This window comes from Perognathus longimembris, chromosome 3 (assembly GCF_023159225.1).
Source record: "Perognathus longimembris pacificus isolate PPM17 chromosome 3, ASM2315922v1, whole genome shotgun sequence".
Classification (NCBI taxonomy): Eukaryota; Metazoa; Chordata; class Mammalia; order Rodentia; family Heteromyidae; genus Perognathus; species Perognathus longimembris.
In genome coordinates this window covers 69,265,923-69,278,727 of record NC_063163.1, presented here as the reverse complement: position 1 = coordinate 69,278,727, position 12,805 = coordinate 69,265,923, and the positions used below count along the sequence as shown (strand labels likewise).

The window sequence follows — 12,805 nt, the reverse complement described above, 5'->3', positions numbered from 1 at the left end:
AAGGAAGCAGGGGCGCACCATGTCTCCTCGGTCCGCTGTGTCAAGGGTAGACAACTCTTGGCACCCGGGGGGCAGCTCAGCCAGGATCGGGCCCCACTTAGAGATTCATTCTACCAGACCCAGGCCTGTGGTCACGGGTGCCCCCTGCAGAGCGACTGCGGTGAGAGCTCATTCAGTTTCCTGCTGCCCCGCAGTTAGGGGACACATGACACGGGGGCATCCCAGCTTGGCCAGGAGAGGCCATAAGGCTGCCCAGGGAAGGGTGGACTGCATGCGGCCTTTAGTAGTATGGGTGCAGTGGAAGCTTCACAGGCCGCCTGGACCCCTGGTTCCCATGGTGAATAATGAAGGGGAGCCTCTGGGAGCAGGCTGGGGAGCAGCATGGTCCAGATCTGGGGGTGGAGGTGGCCAACTGAGGAACTTTATGGGGAGGCCTTCCCAGGGGCCACTGGTACCCTAGAGCTTGGCTAGGGTGATCCTGAATCCAGGGGTGAAGTAGGGGATGGGCCAAGAGCTGGATCTCGAGCTGGGGATGTTGGCCTAGTGGTAGAGTGCTTGCCTTGTATACATGAAGCCCTGGGTTCGATTCCTCAGCACTACAAACAGAAAAAGCCAGAAGTGGCACTATGGTTCAAGAGGTAGAGGGCTAGCTTTGAGCAAAAAGAAGCCAGGGACCGTGCTCAGGCCCTGAGTTCAAGTCCGAGGAATGGCAAAAAACAAACAGCTGGATCTCCAGGTACACTGGGCTTTGGGCCTGCTGCCAGGATTTTCTCATTTGTGGGCAACCCAGCTGGCACCCCTGGCCTCACCCCCTCCATCTGTACAATGAGCCCCTTGACACCCCCACCCCCTAGTTCTTGAGAAGCTCCTATGCAGCCAGAGGAGGGGAAATCACTGACTAGACATTTCCCAAGTTCCATCCTCCACTCATTGTGTGTGTGTGTGTGTGTGTGTGTGTGTGTGTTTGTATCCACTCACACTCTGGCTTCTGTGCATGTATGTATGTGTGTGAGCATGCTTGGGCACTGTCCCTTAGTGTTTTCATTCAAGGCTGGCACTCTACCACTTGAGCCACAGTTCTGCTTCTGGGCTTGGTGATTAATTGCAGTTGAGTCTTGCACACTTTCTGCCTTCACACTTCAATCCTCAGGTCTCTCAGCCTCCTGCATAACCAGAATGGTGGGAGTGAGCCAGCAAGTGCCCAACCTCGGAGACTTAAACCCTGGGCGATTCTGTGAGTGGTGGGACAGGACAGAGGGCATGGAGCTGAGAACCTGGGTAATGGAGTTGAGGTCATTGGGTTGATGGTGTGGGGCACAGTTGGTGCCACATGGAGGTGAAGCTTCCACATCGTGAGTGCCTCCATTCCACAGAGCGCGGGTCTACTGCGCATCAGGGGCAAGGGACCCACACACAGCACAGGCTGGCTCATGGCGCCTCTTTATTGTCCCCACCCCTCAAATTACAAAAATTGCCACCCCCACCACCCATCCCTCCCATAGCGGGGCCAAGAGGGTTGGTGTTTCCAAGCTGTGACCCTGCCCCCCCCCAAGCAACGGTGACACTTTAGGTGCAAGTAGGGGTCAGGTCTGGGTGGAACATAGGAGGGGGCGCCTCGGCCCCACCCTCTGCTCGTGGCTCCCTGCATTCCTCGGCCTTACCCCCATGGGTGTGGGGGCGCGGTGACCCCGGGGCAGCGGGGGCGCTGGAGCGGTGGTCCCGCAGGTGCAGGGTCATGGCAGGCCTCGAGGCCGTGGAGAAGGCGCACTGCATGCAGGAGTAGCGGCCGCGCGTGTGCTCCCACACGATGCGGCTCGGGGCTGCGCTCCCTGCGGGCAGGCAGGCAGGGGGGACCCCGTCAGCCCCCGACCTCACTCCACAGTACCTGTCCACCAGGGATGGTCAGACCTTTCCCTTCACCCCATCAGCTCCGGGGCCCGGCCGGGCCGTTCTCTGGGGCCTGTGTTCTGGTGGGGGAGGACACTAAGCCTGGCCGATCCAAGTCCTCCACGCCCACCCCCGAACCCCAAGAACGGGGAAGGACCGCTCTGAGGTGAATGGGGCGCGATTTTTACGCAGGAATGCCGGCGCAGATGAAGGTGTAGCTGCCAGTGATTTTAAAGGCAAAATCGTGTATTTTTAAAGGGTGACATTTCTGGCCACCTGGATGGGGGCAGGCATCAAGGCCTCCCCGTTTCCAAAGGGCCCCAAGGGCGCAGGAAAAACAAAAAAGCCCCATCTACCCTCCCTGGTGGTCACCTGCACGCACCTGAGGGCGCATCGGGGCCGCCCTGGGGTCTCCGGGGGCTGCTGCCAGCACCTGCAGGAGGGGCAGGTCAAATTGGGTTCAGGTGAGCTCAGCCAGCCCTCCCTCCGGGCAGTCCCGCCCCCACACTCACCTTGGCTCTTTTTCCAGACTGCAGCGCTGGAGGCTGGTGGTCCAGGTGTGGCTGCCAGGAAGGGGCGCAGGCGTGGCGGGCTCACGCCAAAGGGCGTGGGGTTCAAGTAGGGTAGGAATGGCCCGGTGGGGGCCGGAGTCGTGAAGGGTTCGAGCAGCGGGAACGGCAGGCCCGGCACAGATGTGGGATCGGACTCCGAGGCCCGATCCGATGCAGGTGGCTCCTTGTCCAGGGCCGAGGGTGGCGGAGGGGCTGGGCTCTGCGCGTGCTCCGCGCACACGTGCAGGTGCTTGAACAACGAACGGTGTGTGCGGAAGCGCAGGAGGCAGTTCTCACACCTGGGGAAGGCACAGGGCAGCTGTCTCCCGGGAGGAGGAAGGGAGGGGCCTGTCCTGGGGACTAGGGACTAGGGTAACCAAGAGCCTTCCCCTGCTACCCTTCCACAGGTCTCCAGTTCCGAGCACTGGGTAACCACTTAAGGAAGACTCAATTATTTTCTTAATAGTACTGACACTTGAACTCTTGGCCTGGGCTCTGTCCCTTAGTTTTTTTGTCCTCTAACCACATCACCACTTCCAGCTTTTTAGTTAACTGGAGATAAGAGTCCCTTGGACTTTCCTGCCTCGGCTGGCTTCAAACTGAGATCCACAGATGTCAGCTTTCCGAATAGTTCGGACTACAGGTGGGAGCCACTGGTACCTGGATGGAAGCTTCCATTTTATGGGTTGTGTTTTCTATTTGAGAAGTGAAGAGGAGCTGGGAGCTGTATCTCAAATGCCCAGTCCCTTGTTCCCAGTTCACAATATTTTTGCTTAAGACAAGGCGGGGCCTCCTGAAGCCACCGCCAAACAAAGGGATTGGGAAGGCCCCAGTAGTAAGGGATAAAGATCTGGATTGTGCAGTTGGGGTGCTCAGGGTCTCACTTGAAGTAGCGGTTGGGCTTGTAATGCAGTTTGCCGTGGGCCACCAGCTCCTGCATGCTGGGGAAGATCTCTGTGCAACTCAAGGCTGAGCAATGGAAGAGCTTGCCTGGTAGGAACAAAGACAGTTGCGAGTAGAGTGGCCCGGGCTGGCCCTGGGAGCTCCGCTTGCCTCCCACACCCTACCTTGGCCCTACCTTCCAGTGACTGTGCACTTGCCTCCCACACCTACCCTGGCCCTACCTTCCAGTGACTGTGTAGGTGGGCAATGGGTCCGGAGATGTTGTGCCAGTTCACGAACGCTGGGGAAACTAAGGCAGCAGCCAGGGCTAGAGCAGGGTATTTGTTTCCCTGCAGGACATGGAAAGCGGGGGTCACTAACCCTTCCCTTATTGACAAGGCTTGACCCACATCCCAAGGGCTCTAAATAAGCCCTCTTCATCCAGGCTGACTAACCAGAAGGAGGGACTGGATTAGCAATTGTCGCTCAGTAAACATTGAGACATTCCCCAGATGGGCCCCAAATTTGGAGATACTCTACACTCATTCATATTCTAAGACCTGTGATTACCCCGTTGACCCCATCCCAGATCACCTGCTGGAGGGCGTCGTCTGGGAGGCCGCAGGTCCTCACTGGTTCTGGAGCCTGTGTTAGCAGGGCTGGGGCTAGGGCCAGGGGCTGGGGAGACAGCCTGCTGAGTCCCTCCCGGTCCTCCACAGTCCCACACAGGGGGTGTGGCTACCGGGTCCTGGCCTGGCTCCTCCTCCATAGAAGAGAAGGGGTCTTCTGCAGCCACAGCCAGGGGCAATACCTCCTTATTGGTTTCACTGGAGCTGGGCTCTGCAGTGGCCAGCATGTCCGGTCCGGGTCCGGGTCCGGGTCCGGACGGTTCCTTCTCCTGGTGGAAGTGGCAGAGAAAACCAGTGTGGGCTCAGGGTTTGCTTGGGCCAACCACGGAACATCTCTCACCCCAAAGGACCACCGGTTTCAACATTCCTGAATTCCCCCAGGCAAGCAACACCCATCATCCTGCATTCTAAGGAGTCACCAGCAGGAGAAGGCCAGAGAGGGGGAGGGTGGATCCCAGTCCTAAGTGCAAAAGGAGGCACCGGTGCCCAATTACATGGGAGAAGCAATGCCTCCATATTGCCACACAGGGAAGGAGCGTGTTTTAGAGGAAATAGGAGGGGCCGAGACCGTGAAGGCGGGGCTTTGCTCTGGCCGCGGCTAGGAAGAAACCGGGAAGGCAGAGGAGCGGATTGGCCAGGCTTGATTGAGCTCGGTTAAATGAACTTGAAGGTGCGGAGAACCCGGATGTGTGAGGTTTAGGGGAGGAACAAGCCTGGTGGGCGTGACCCACGCCCAGGCGAGGCCCGGAAGTAGCCGCAGGACTCTCGCTTACTGATAAGGCGGACGGGTGCCCGGATGTGGGGGCGGGGTCGGTCGGAGGGTGTGTGCGGGGTAGGGCCGATCCCTGCCAATCCTCACTACTCCGCCGCGCCCGCATCCCGAGCACCGCGCTCACCATCTTCCACTTAGCCAGACTTCTTGCTTCCGGGGTTCGGGAGGTTCAGGCTCAGACGTCGGCGATTTCCTCAAAAGCTGCAGCTCACATTCAGGATTACGTCGGCGCCATTTTTTTTTGTTTCCCACTCTCGCGAGAGGAGAGGCGGAGCCTGCGCTGGGCTCTCGGCCAGGGGGCGTGGCCAGGGGCCGCTGTCCTGGGCTAGGGTTTGGGTTTGCAATTTGGTGCCTTTCTTAAAGAAGTGCTGGGTTTGGAGGAAGTCCTCCTGCCCCATGGTCCTCACTTGCAAAACCTTCATCCCCTGACCCCTCCCAACCCTTCCCATCACCAGCCCTCGCCATTTTTCTTTTTATCCTCTCTTTAATTAAGAGTGTGTGTGTGTGTCTGTGTGTGTGTCTGTGTCCGTGTCCTGGGGCTTGAGCTCAGGGCCTGGATGCTGTTCCTGGGCTTTATCAGTCGAGGTTGGCGCTCTACCATTTGAACCACAGTTCTACTTCCAGCTTTTTGGTGGTTGATTAGAGATAAAGTGTCTCGGGGACTTTCCTGGCTGGGCTGGCCTTGAGCCACTTGGATCCTCTGATCTCAGTCTCTTGAGTAGCAATGATTGAACCATTCATTGGTGTCCCAGCTGAGGACAAATATAATGGGTAACAGTGCATTTCTATCTGTATTTTTATTTATTTATTTATTTTGGGGGGCCAGTCCTGGGCCTTGGACTCATGGCCTGAGCACTGTCCCTGGCTTCCTTTTGCTCAAGGCGCTAGCACTCTGCCACTTGAACCACAGCGCCACTTCTGGCCGTTTTCTGTATATGTGGTGCTGGGGAATTGAACCCAGGGCCTCATGTATACGAGGCAAGCTCTCTTGCCACTAGGCCATATCCCCAGCCCCTCTATCTGTATTTTTAAAAAGCAAAGTTTTTGTTTTCTTTTTTAGACAGGATCTAACAAACATAGGGTGCTTCTGCCTCAACTTCCCAAGTGCCAGATTAAGAAGCATGTGCCACTACCTCAGGCCACACAGATGATCTTTTTTTTTTTTTTTTTTTTTTTTTTTTGGCCAGTCCTGGGCCTTGGACTCCGGGCCTGAGCACTGTCCCTGGCTTCTTCCCGCTCAAGGCTAGCACTCCGCCACTTGAGCCACAGCGCCGCTTCTGGCCGTTTTCTGTATATGTGGTGCTGGGGAATCGAACCTAGGGCCTCGTGTATCCGAGGCAGGCACTCTTGCCACTAGGCTATATCCCCAGCCCCACACAGATGATCTTAATGCCAGGTGTCAGGGTGTGTATGTGAAGGCTGGTACAAGATAGGGAAAGGTTGGGTGAGGCCTCAGAAGGAAGGGAGCCCCAAGGAAGAGAGAGGAGGGGCCAGATTTAAAAATGAGTCCACAGGGTGTGGGGTGAGGGTTGAATGGGACCAAGGTGATGGGGATTTGTAATCTGAAGCTGCCTATAACCTATATACATACAGCTATCTGTTAGAATGTACCAAATACATTCTCTGTCCCTAGCATCCTGCCTGACAGCCATCCATCCATCCAGAAGGTTTTACTTCTTGCCAGCGTGTACCCTCATGGTAGTGGGGCCTGTACCCCAAAAAGCTGAGAGGGGAAGGCAATCTTTATAGTGATGGAAAAGAAAGGAAATGGAAGCTTTGATTCCCTTGCCTCTCTCTTCCTTTTTCTTCTTCCAGCATTGAGGATGGTCCCAGAGCCTCTTGTATACTAGGTAAGCATGCTACTCCTGAGTTACACCTCCAGTCCCACTGCTATTTTCTCTTCAGCACCCAAGGAAGGCCCAGCTGATGAAGCTGATGGTCCACATAGTCCTCCCTTATCCTGTGCACCCCCAGGTCTTCCGCAAAGAGAAACACACAGTAGTGGTTGCTCAGCAGAGTAAAACAAATTGAAGATGTCATACACCAGTGGTTCACTCAGGGCAATCCTAGCTACTCAAGAAGCTTAGATCTGAGGATCATGGTCCAAAGCCAGTGGTGCAGAAAACTTTGAGGGAGTCTATTTCCAAATAACCAGCAAAAAGCCCAGCAGGAGGTGTGGCTCATGTGGTAGAGCAACAGCCATGAGAAAGAAGGCTGATCAAACAGAAGGCTCTGAGTTCAAGTCATAGTACAGAGAGCGAGAGAGAGAGAGAGAGAGAGAGAGAGAGAGAGAGAGAGAAATAAATAAATAAATAAATAAATAAATAAATAAATAAATAAATAAATGGAGAGGTCCTGGGACATTCAAGGGATTTTTAGGCAATTTTTCAAAATGATTGAGCAGTAACCAAAGTACTGAGACCCACCTAGTTCCTGGTAGCCCTCTGATGGATAGTCTTTCAGGGATCCATCACTATATTTTTAGTGGGGTAGGAGTGCCCTCATTACAGCATAGCTCCTTGTGGGGTGTCTGCCATCAAGAACTGTTGAGAACATTCCACTTTAGCTCTCCAGTGCTTGCCAAGCTTCTCTGCACTCCTGGTCCCATCTCTCTCAGACTGGCTGGTCTTTGAGGGGCTGGTGTACAGGACATGACCAGAGTAGAAATTGGTTCTAATTGGCCTTGCAGGGAGCCCCAGAATGCTTAGGCTCTAGTAGAAAGTCAGTGCCCCAAATGTCAGAAATGATTCTGACCCTAGTCCACCAAAGGCTGAGAGGGCACTGACAGAGTGGGGGACAAGAGCCAGGGGGTGGCTTTGGGTGTCATTGAGGCCTGCTTCCTTCCCCAGGGTCCACTCCAATCTCAGATGGGCTTGAAGGGCCTCAGAATCAAGGCTGACAACATTTATAACATCATTTGGGATGCGGTTTCTGAGCAAAACTGGGGTAAATTCAAGCAACCCATATGAATGCTGGGCTTGGCTCTGTGGAGTCTCAGTTAAGTGACTGAACCACTCTGAGCCTCTGTTTATCTACCTATAAAATGGAAACATTAGTTAGGAGTGGTGCCATGGGCATCAGGAGGATGATCTGAGCCCAGATACTCAGGGCCAGTCCAGGCAACATTGTGAGAACCCTGTCTCAGAAAAACTAAACAATGAAACAAAAATGGGGACTTTTTTTTTTTTACAGGCTCAAGCCTGTAATCATAGCTAGTCAGGGAGGCTGAGACCTGAGGATCACGGTTCAAAGCCAGCCCAAGGAGAAAAGTCCCATGGGGACTTAACCACTCAAAAACTGGAAGTAGAGCTATGGCTAAAAGTGGTAGTCTTGAGCAAAAGGGGTAGCACCAAGGCCCTGAGTTTAAGCCCCACAACTGACAAAAGCAAAAACAACAACAACAAAAAACACCAAAAAAGAAATAAAAACCAAAAGCATCATCTTAGCCAGGTACTAGTGGTTTACACCCATAATCCCATTTATTCAGGAGGCTGAGATCTGAGGATCACAGTTCAAAGCCAGCCTGGGTAGGAAAGTCTTTGAGACTCTTAACTCTAATTAATCAGCAAAAAGCTGGAAGTAGAACTGTGGCTCAAGTGGTAGAACACTGGCCTTGAGTGAAAAAGCTGAGAGTCCCCAGGCCCTGAGTTCAAACCCTAGTACCGTGCACACACACATACACACAGCAGCAGCAGCATCTTTACTGTGGGTGCTCAGTAATTGATCCTCCACTTTCACCTTGTATGTTTATTTGCCTGAGTGATGAGAGGAGGGGAGAGTCCTTCACCTGGGCTGTATCCCCCACTTCCCCTATAAGATGGTAAACAACACATTTCCTGCATGCAAGGCAGCTAGCTGGGAGGTAGGTTCTGCAGTTAGTTCTGTTGAACACATGAAGAAACCTAGACTTGGACGGCAGGCATGACATGCAGGAAGCCAGGGTCCAGCAGGGGGTGCTGCAGTGGTGACCAGTAACCTGGATGTTCTGGCCAGAGGCTCCTGCTGGCAGGGCATGGCAGGTGGCTGATGAGAGGATACAATTCCAGAGTCCAAGTTCAGATCTTCTCTACGTAGTTTCCTGGGAAGAGCCCCTCCTGGCCATGCAGCCGGCCCTTCCACCAGCCTGAGGAATCTATAGGAGAACAGAACCTGAGAGGGGTGCTTGGAGGAAAGTCTGTGTGGTGGCTCTGTGCTCTTTAGACCCAGGACTACTGAGCTATGCAGCATGAAGGAGGGTGGGGTTGTAAGCTGCTTAATCTTGTTCTTGCATGGAAGATGTGCAACCATGGGGGCTGCCTGACTGTGTGAGGGATCTTACACTCCACCTTCAGCCCCTGCCCTAGTACAAACCTTCCATGAGGATCTCAATGACTTCATTCACATTGAAGCTCAGCTCATCCACATCTTGGCCTATATACTGGTACAATGCCCGGCACCTTGGGCCATGGGTTCTAGGCTGGGGCTTAGGTCGACCCACACCAGGCACAGGTCTCTGCCCCACGCTGCGCTTCCTCTGCATGCTGTAGGAATGAGGATGAGGTGTTTACCACACCCCTAGTCTTAGTCCCTGGCTACTTCCTGGGACTTGAAGCCTTCCCACCATACCTACCCTGCTACACCCTGGTCAGGCACATTGAGGAACTCTGTGTTGAGCTCTGACGGTGGTCGTGCCCGAGGCCGTCTGCTGGCCCCCAGAGCTGAAGATGGGGGGCCCATGGGAGGCCTCTGGGAGCTCCTTCCAGATGTTATCTCCAGGGGAAGAGGGCCTCCTCTGGCAGAGGGGGGTACCCCATTTGGGTTCAGGCCTGGGGTGGAAACAAGGATGGGGGTATATGAGGAGGCCTTAGCTTCAAGTTCCCAGTCTAAGGGAGGAGGTGGCCACACTCTCAAGCCAGTATGTTAGGACTATGGGGATAGGAAGAGCTAGAAGAGTACCACCCCCATAGGAGGGCTTTGTGGGTGAGTCTTGGAGGATGAATAGGAGTTTCACAAGTATTGTGAGGATTTGTGAGGCAGAGGAAGAGGTAAGAATACATTTGATGAGTTTGACAAAAATGCTATCTAGTCTATATGACAGGATGGGAGAAGAGGTCAGTGGCTAGCTGGGGTTCTTTTTTTTTTTTTTTTTGCCAGTCCTAGGCCGTGAACTCAGGGCCTGAGCACCGCCCCTGGCTTCTTTTTGCTCAAGGCTAGCACTCTGCCACTTGAGCCACAGCGCCACTTCTGGCCGTTTTCTGTATATGTGGTGCTGAGGAATCGAACCCAGGGCCTCATGTATACGAGGCAAGCACTCTTGCCACTAGGCCATATTCCCAGCCCCTGGGGTTGGTTCTTCAAGAGTTTTAGATGTCAAATAAGTTTAGCCTGTGTTCTGTGGGAGATGGGGCCATATGATAAGGTCTGGGCAGAGAAGAGAGTGGGCCACACTGTTTGTTATTTCCCTTGAGAGTTGGTCTGGATTAGACCGTGGGGTCCTCTGAAGGCAAAGGCAGGCACGAAGTGAGGTGTATCTCACCTCTGGGGGGCGCAGGGGCTGCCCTGGTAGGGGCCTGGGCTGACCTCCGGGGTCTTCCCTGGGCCATCCCCTTCCGTGTGGGTTCTGAAAATGGAAGGGTCATGGTATTTAGTGCACAGGTCAGAACAAGCTCTTGACCCCATCTATAAATCCCCTCACTATGGCTCCGTCCCTGGCCACGCCCCCTGAGGTTCATTGGTTTTTTTCATCAGTAAGGCCCCACTACTCCAGGATCAGCTTTGGTCAAGTTTTTTTTTGGCCAGTCCTGGGCCTTGGACTCAGGGCCTGAGCACTGTCCCTGGCTTCCTTTTTGCTCAAGGCTAGCACTCTGCCACTTGAGCCACAGCGCGGTGCTGGGGAATCGAACCCAGGGCCTCGTGTATCCGAGGCAGGCACTCTTGCCACTAGGCCATATCCCCAGCCCTTTGGTCAAGTTTTTGTGGCAGATATACCCTCTCAGCTTGATTTCAGGACACACCCTTACCATCTAGGATGCCACGCCCTCCCACATGCCTCTCCTGATCATTGGTCGCTTCTCTAAGGCTTCACCCTCGTTTGCCTCTGGACCGCCCCTGACGTGGCCCTTGTCCACTCCGAATGAGTCCTCTGGCTCCGCCCCTAAGCGTTGATTGATCCTTGTAGGCACTGCCCGCCCACACAAAGCCAACCTCCTCCAGACCACACCTCTCCGGCTCCACCCCTTAGTTCCGCGCAGACTCACTGGAGCTCTTGGGCAGTCCATCGCCCACGCTGACAGTGAGGGTCCGGCCACCAACTTTGAGCACGGCCAGGTCGCCGGAACCGCGGGAGAAGGTGACACCGCGGGTGCCGCCTCCGCCCCAGCCCTCCTTCTTCACCCGGAACTGTAGTCTGGGGATGAGAAGAGAGTTCAGGGGTGGCATCTGGGGGTCACTCTTCCCACTGCACCCTGGCAGGGCTGGGGGAAGTGGGTGGGGCAGTGGTCCACGGGGTCCATCCAGGTCCTCAGGCCCAGGCCGCCCGCCCCAGATGAGGGTGAGGATGTATTTGGAGGGCTTACGTGTCGCTGAAAGTTAGGGGCAGGGGCCTCTGGACCAACTCTTCGAAGCGCTTGCACAGAAGGCTGACGAACTCCGTCTTGAAGATGCTTTCCAGGAAGCTGTCTGCGGCATCTTCTTGGAGAACAAAGAAGTCGTCTTGTCGTGTGCTGGGGAAGATAGGAGGAAAGGCAGGTGCGGGACAGGTGAGGTGGGCGGGGGGCAGGGAGGTTGGAGAAGTGACTTGTGGGGTCCAGCTGGGGAGGGTCAAGTAAGGAGCAAGAAAGAGAAGGGTTAGGTGAGGTCTAGGTAAGGTCCAGAGAGGGCTCAGGGAAAGGATGAGGGCAGCCAGGCACTGGTGGCTCACTCCTGTAATCCCACCTACTCAGGAGGCTGAGCTCTGAGGATCCCAGTTCAAAGCCAGCTCAGGCAGGACTCTCATCTCCAATTAAGAAAAAAAAAAAAAAAAAGCAGAAGTGGGCCGGGTGCTGGTGGCTGACACCAGTGTTCCTAGCTACTCAGGAGGCTAATATCTGGGGATCACAGTTTGAAGCCAGCCTGGGCTGGAACTTCTAGGAGACTGAACTGCTGATCAAACCAGCACACAGCCAGAAATGAAGATGTGGCGCCAGTGGTAAAGTACCACAGTCTTGAGTGGAAAAGCTAAGGGACAGCACCCAGACTGAGTTCAAGCGGCCAGAATATAAACACACACACATACACACACACACAGAGAAACAAATGAAGGCAGCTAAGGATCATACAGAGGCTGGTGAGTGTGACTGGGGGGCTTGTAGGGGCCTGGCCTCACCTGAGGGAGACCCCTTTCAGGGCCTGGATGTCCAGCTTCTTCTTCAAGACTTCACGCACTTGGCCTTTCTCAGGGCCCTTCTTTACCTTCTCTCGTCCAATGACATATACATGCTTGGGCGTCAGGATCAAGTCTCGTCTGATGGGCTGTGGAGATGTGGGACTGAAGGCTGGTGGCTAGAGCCCAAGGCATGGGCATTAAGCTGAGAGGGTATATCTTACACACACACACACACACACAAAAAAAAAAAAAAAAAGACCAAAGAAGGTGGGGTGTGCAGGGCATGTGAAAATATCTACCTAGGCAAATGTATATGGACTACCTCAGTATACTCTGCCCAGGAAGTTTCTGGGTTGGGTGAGCCAACTGAGTTGTACCTGGTAGGCAGGAATGTGTACCCCAGGTGAGGGTCACCTCTGCTTAGGTGGGTGTGGGTCAGAAGAGGATGTAGCTGTGATGGAGGTGCCCAGCTGTTTAGGCTAGGTGAGAATACACAAGCCAGGGTGTACAAGAGTACCGGTGCCACCTTGAGAGCACACATCTGGTCAGTCAGTGCTGTCTGGGTCAGTCAGGCCTAGTACCTGTGGACTAGGACTCTCAGGCCTGGCAAGTGGGCCTGTGGACAGGTGTATCTGGGCCAGGCAAAGTGTGTCTAATTGGCATAGGTATTTGTCTAGGCTGGGTGAGGCTAATGGATGGATGCACCTATGAAAGGTGAATGTGGGCCTATGATGTGGCCTTC

General features: G+C 54.5%; 2 protein-coding genes across 3 annotated transcripts in view; both read right to left on the bottom strand.

Moving 5' to 3' along the window:
• Positions 1-1,423: 1,423 nt before the first annotated feature.
• Positions 1,424-4,972, bottom strand: Znf414 (zinc finger protein 414). Of its 2 annotated transcripts, none has more exons than XM_048342079.1 (7): positions 4,846-4,972; positions 3,915-4,218; positions 3,539-3,670; positions 3,323-3,491; positions 2,400-2,737; positions 2,270-2,320; positions 1,424-1,829 (listed from the first exon to the last, which is right to left on the bottom strand). In XM_048342079.1, exons 1-7 carry the CDS (start codon positions 4,846-4,848, stop codon positions 1,567-1,569), a joined length of 1,260 nt encoding a protein of 419 aa, XP_048198036.1. In that variant the 5' UTR covers positions 4,849-4,972; the 3' UTR covers positions 1,424-1,566. The 2 variants fall into 2 exon arrangements, with proteins under 2 accessions (XP_048198036.1, XP_048198037.1); XM_048342080.1 differs by having other exon boundaries at positions 1,426-1,829; positions 3,323-3,428; positions 3,563-3,670.
• A 3,469-nt stretch (positions 4,973-8,441) lies between these two features.
• Myo1f (myosin IF) overlaps positions 8,442-12,805 on the bottom strand; it is a 30,371-nt gene continuing 26,007 nt past the window's right edge. Inside the window, exons 22-28 of the mRNA XM_048342078.1 lie at positions 12,064-12,209; positions 11,276-11,422; positions 10,958-11,106; positions 10,237-10,320; positions 9,331-9,526; positions 9,072-9,241; positions 8,442-8,853 (exon numbers count right to left, since the gene is read on the bottom strand). Coding sequence (XP_048198035.1) covers positions 8,777-8,853; positions 9,072-9,241; positions 9,331-9,526; positions 10,237-10,320; positions 10,958-11,106; positions 11,276-11,422; positions 12,064-12,209 — 969 coding nt within the window. The 3' untranslated portion in view covers positions 8,442-8,776. The remainder of the gene's footprint in view (positions 8,854-9,071; positions 9,242-9,330; positions 9,527-10,236; positions 10,321-10,957; positions 11,107-11,275; positions 11,423-12,063; positions 12,210-12,805) is intronic.

Excerpts from the sequence above, each read along its gene's own strand:
- Znf414 (XM_048342079.1), bottom strand. Across the intron at positions 2,738-3,322 it reads AAGCCCAACCGCTACTTCAA|GTGTGAGAACTGCCTCCTGC; the intron begins GTGAGACCCTGA and ends TGCCTTCCCCAG. Across the intron at positions 2,321-2,399 it reads AGTCTGGAAAAAGAGCCAAG|GTGCTGGCAGCAGCCCCCGG; the intron begins GTGAGTGTGGGG and ends CCCCTCCTGCAG.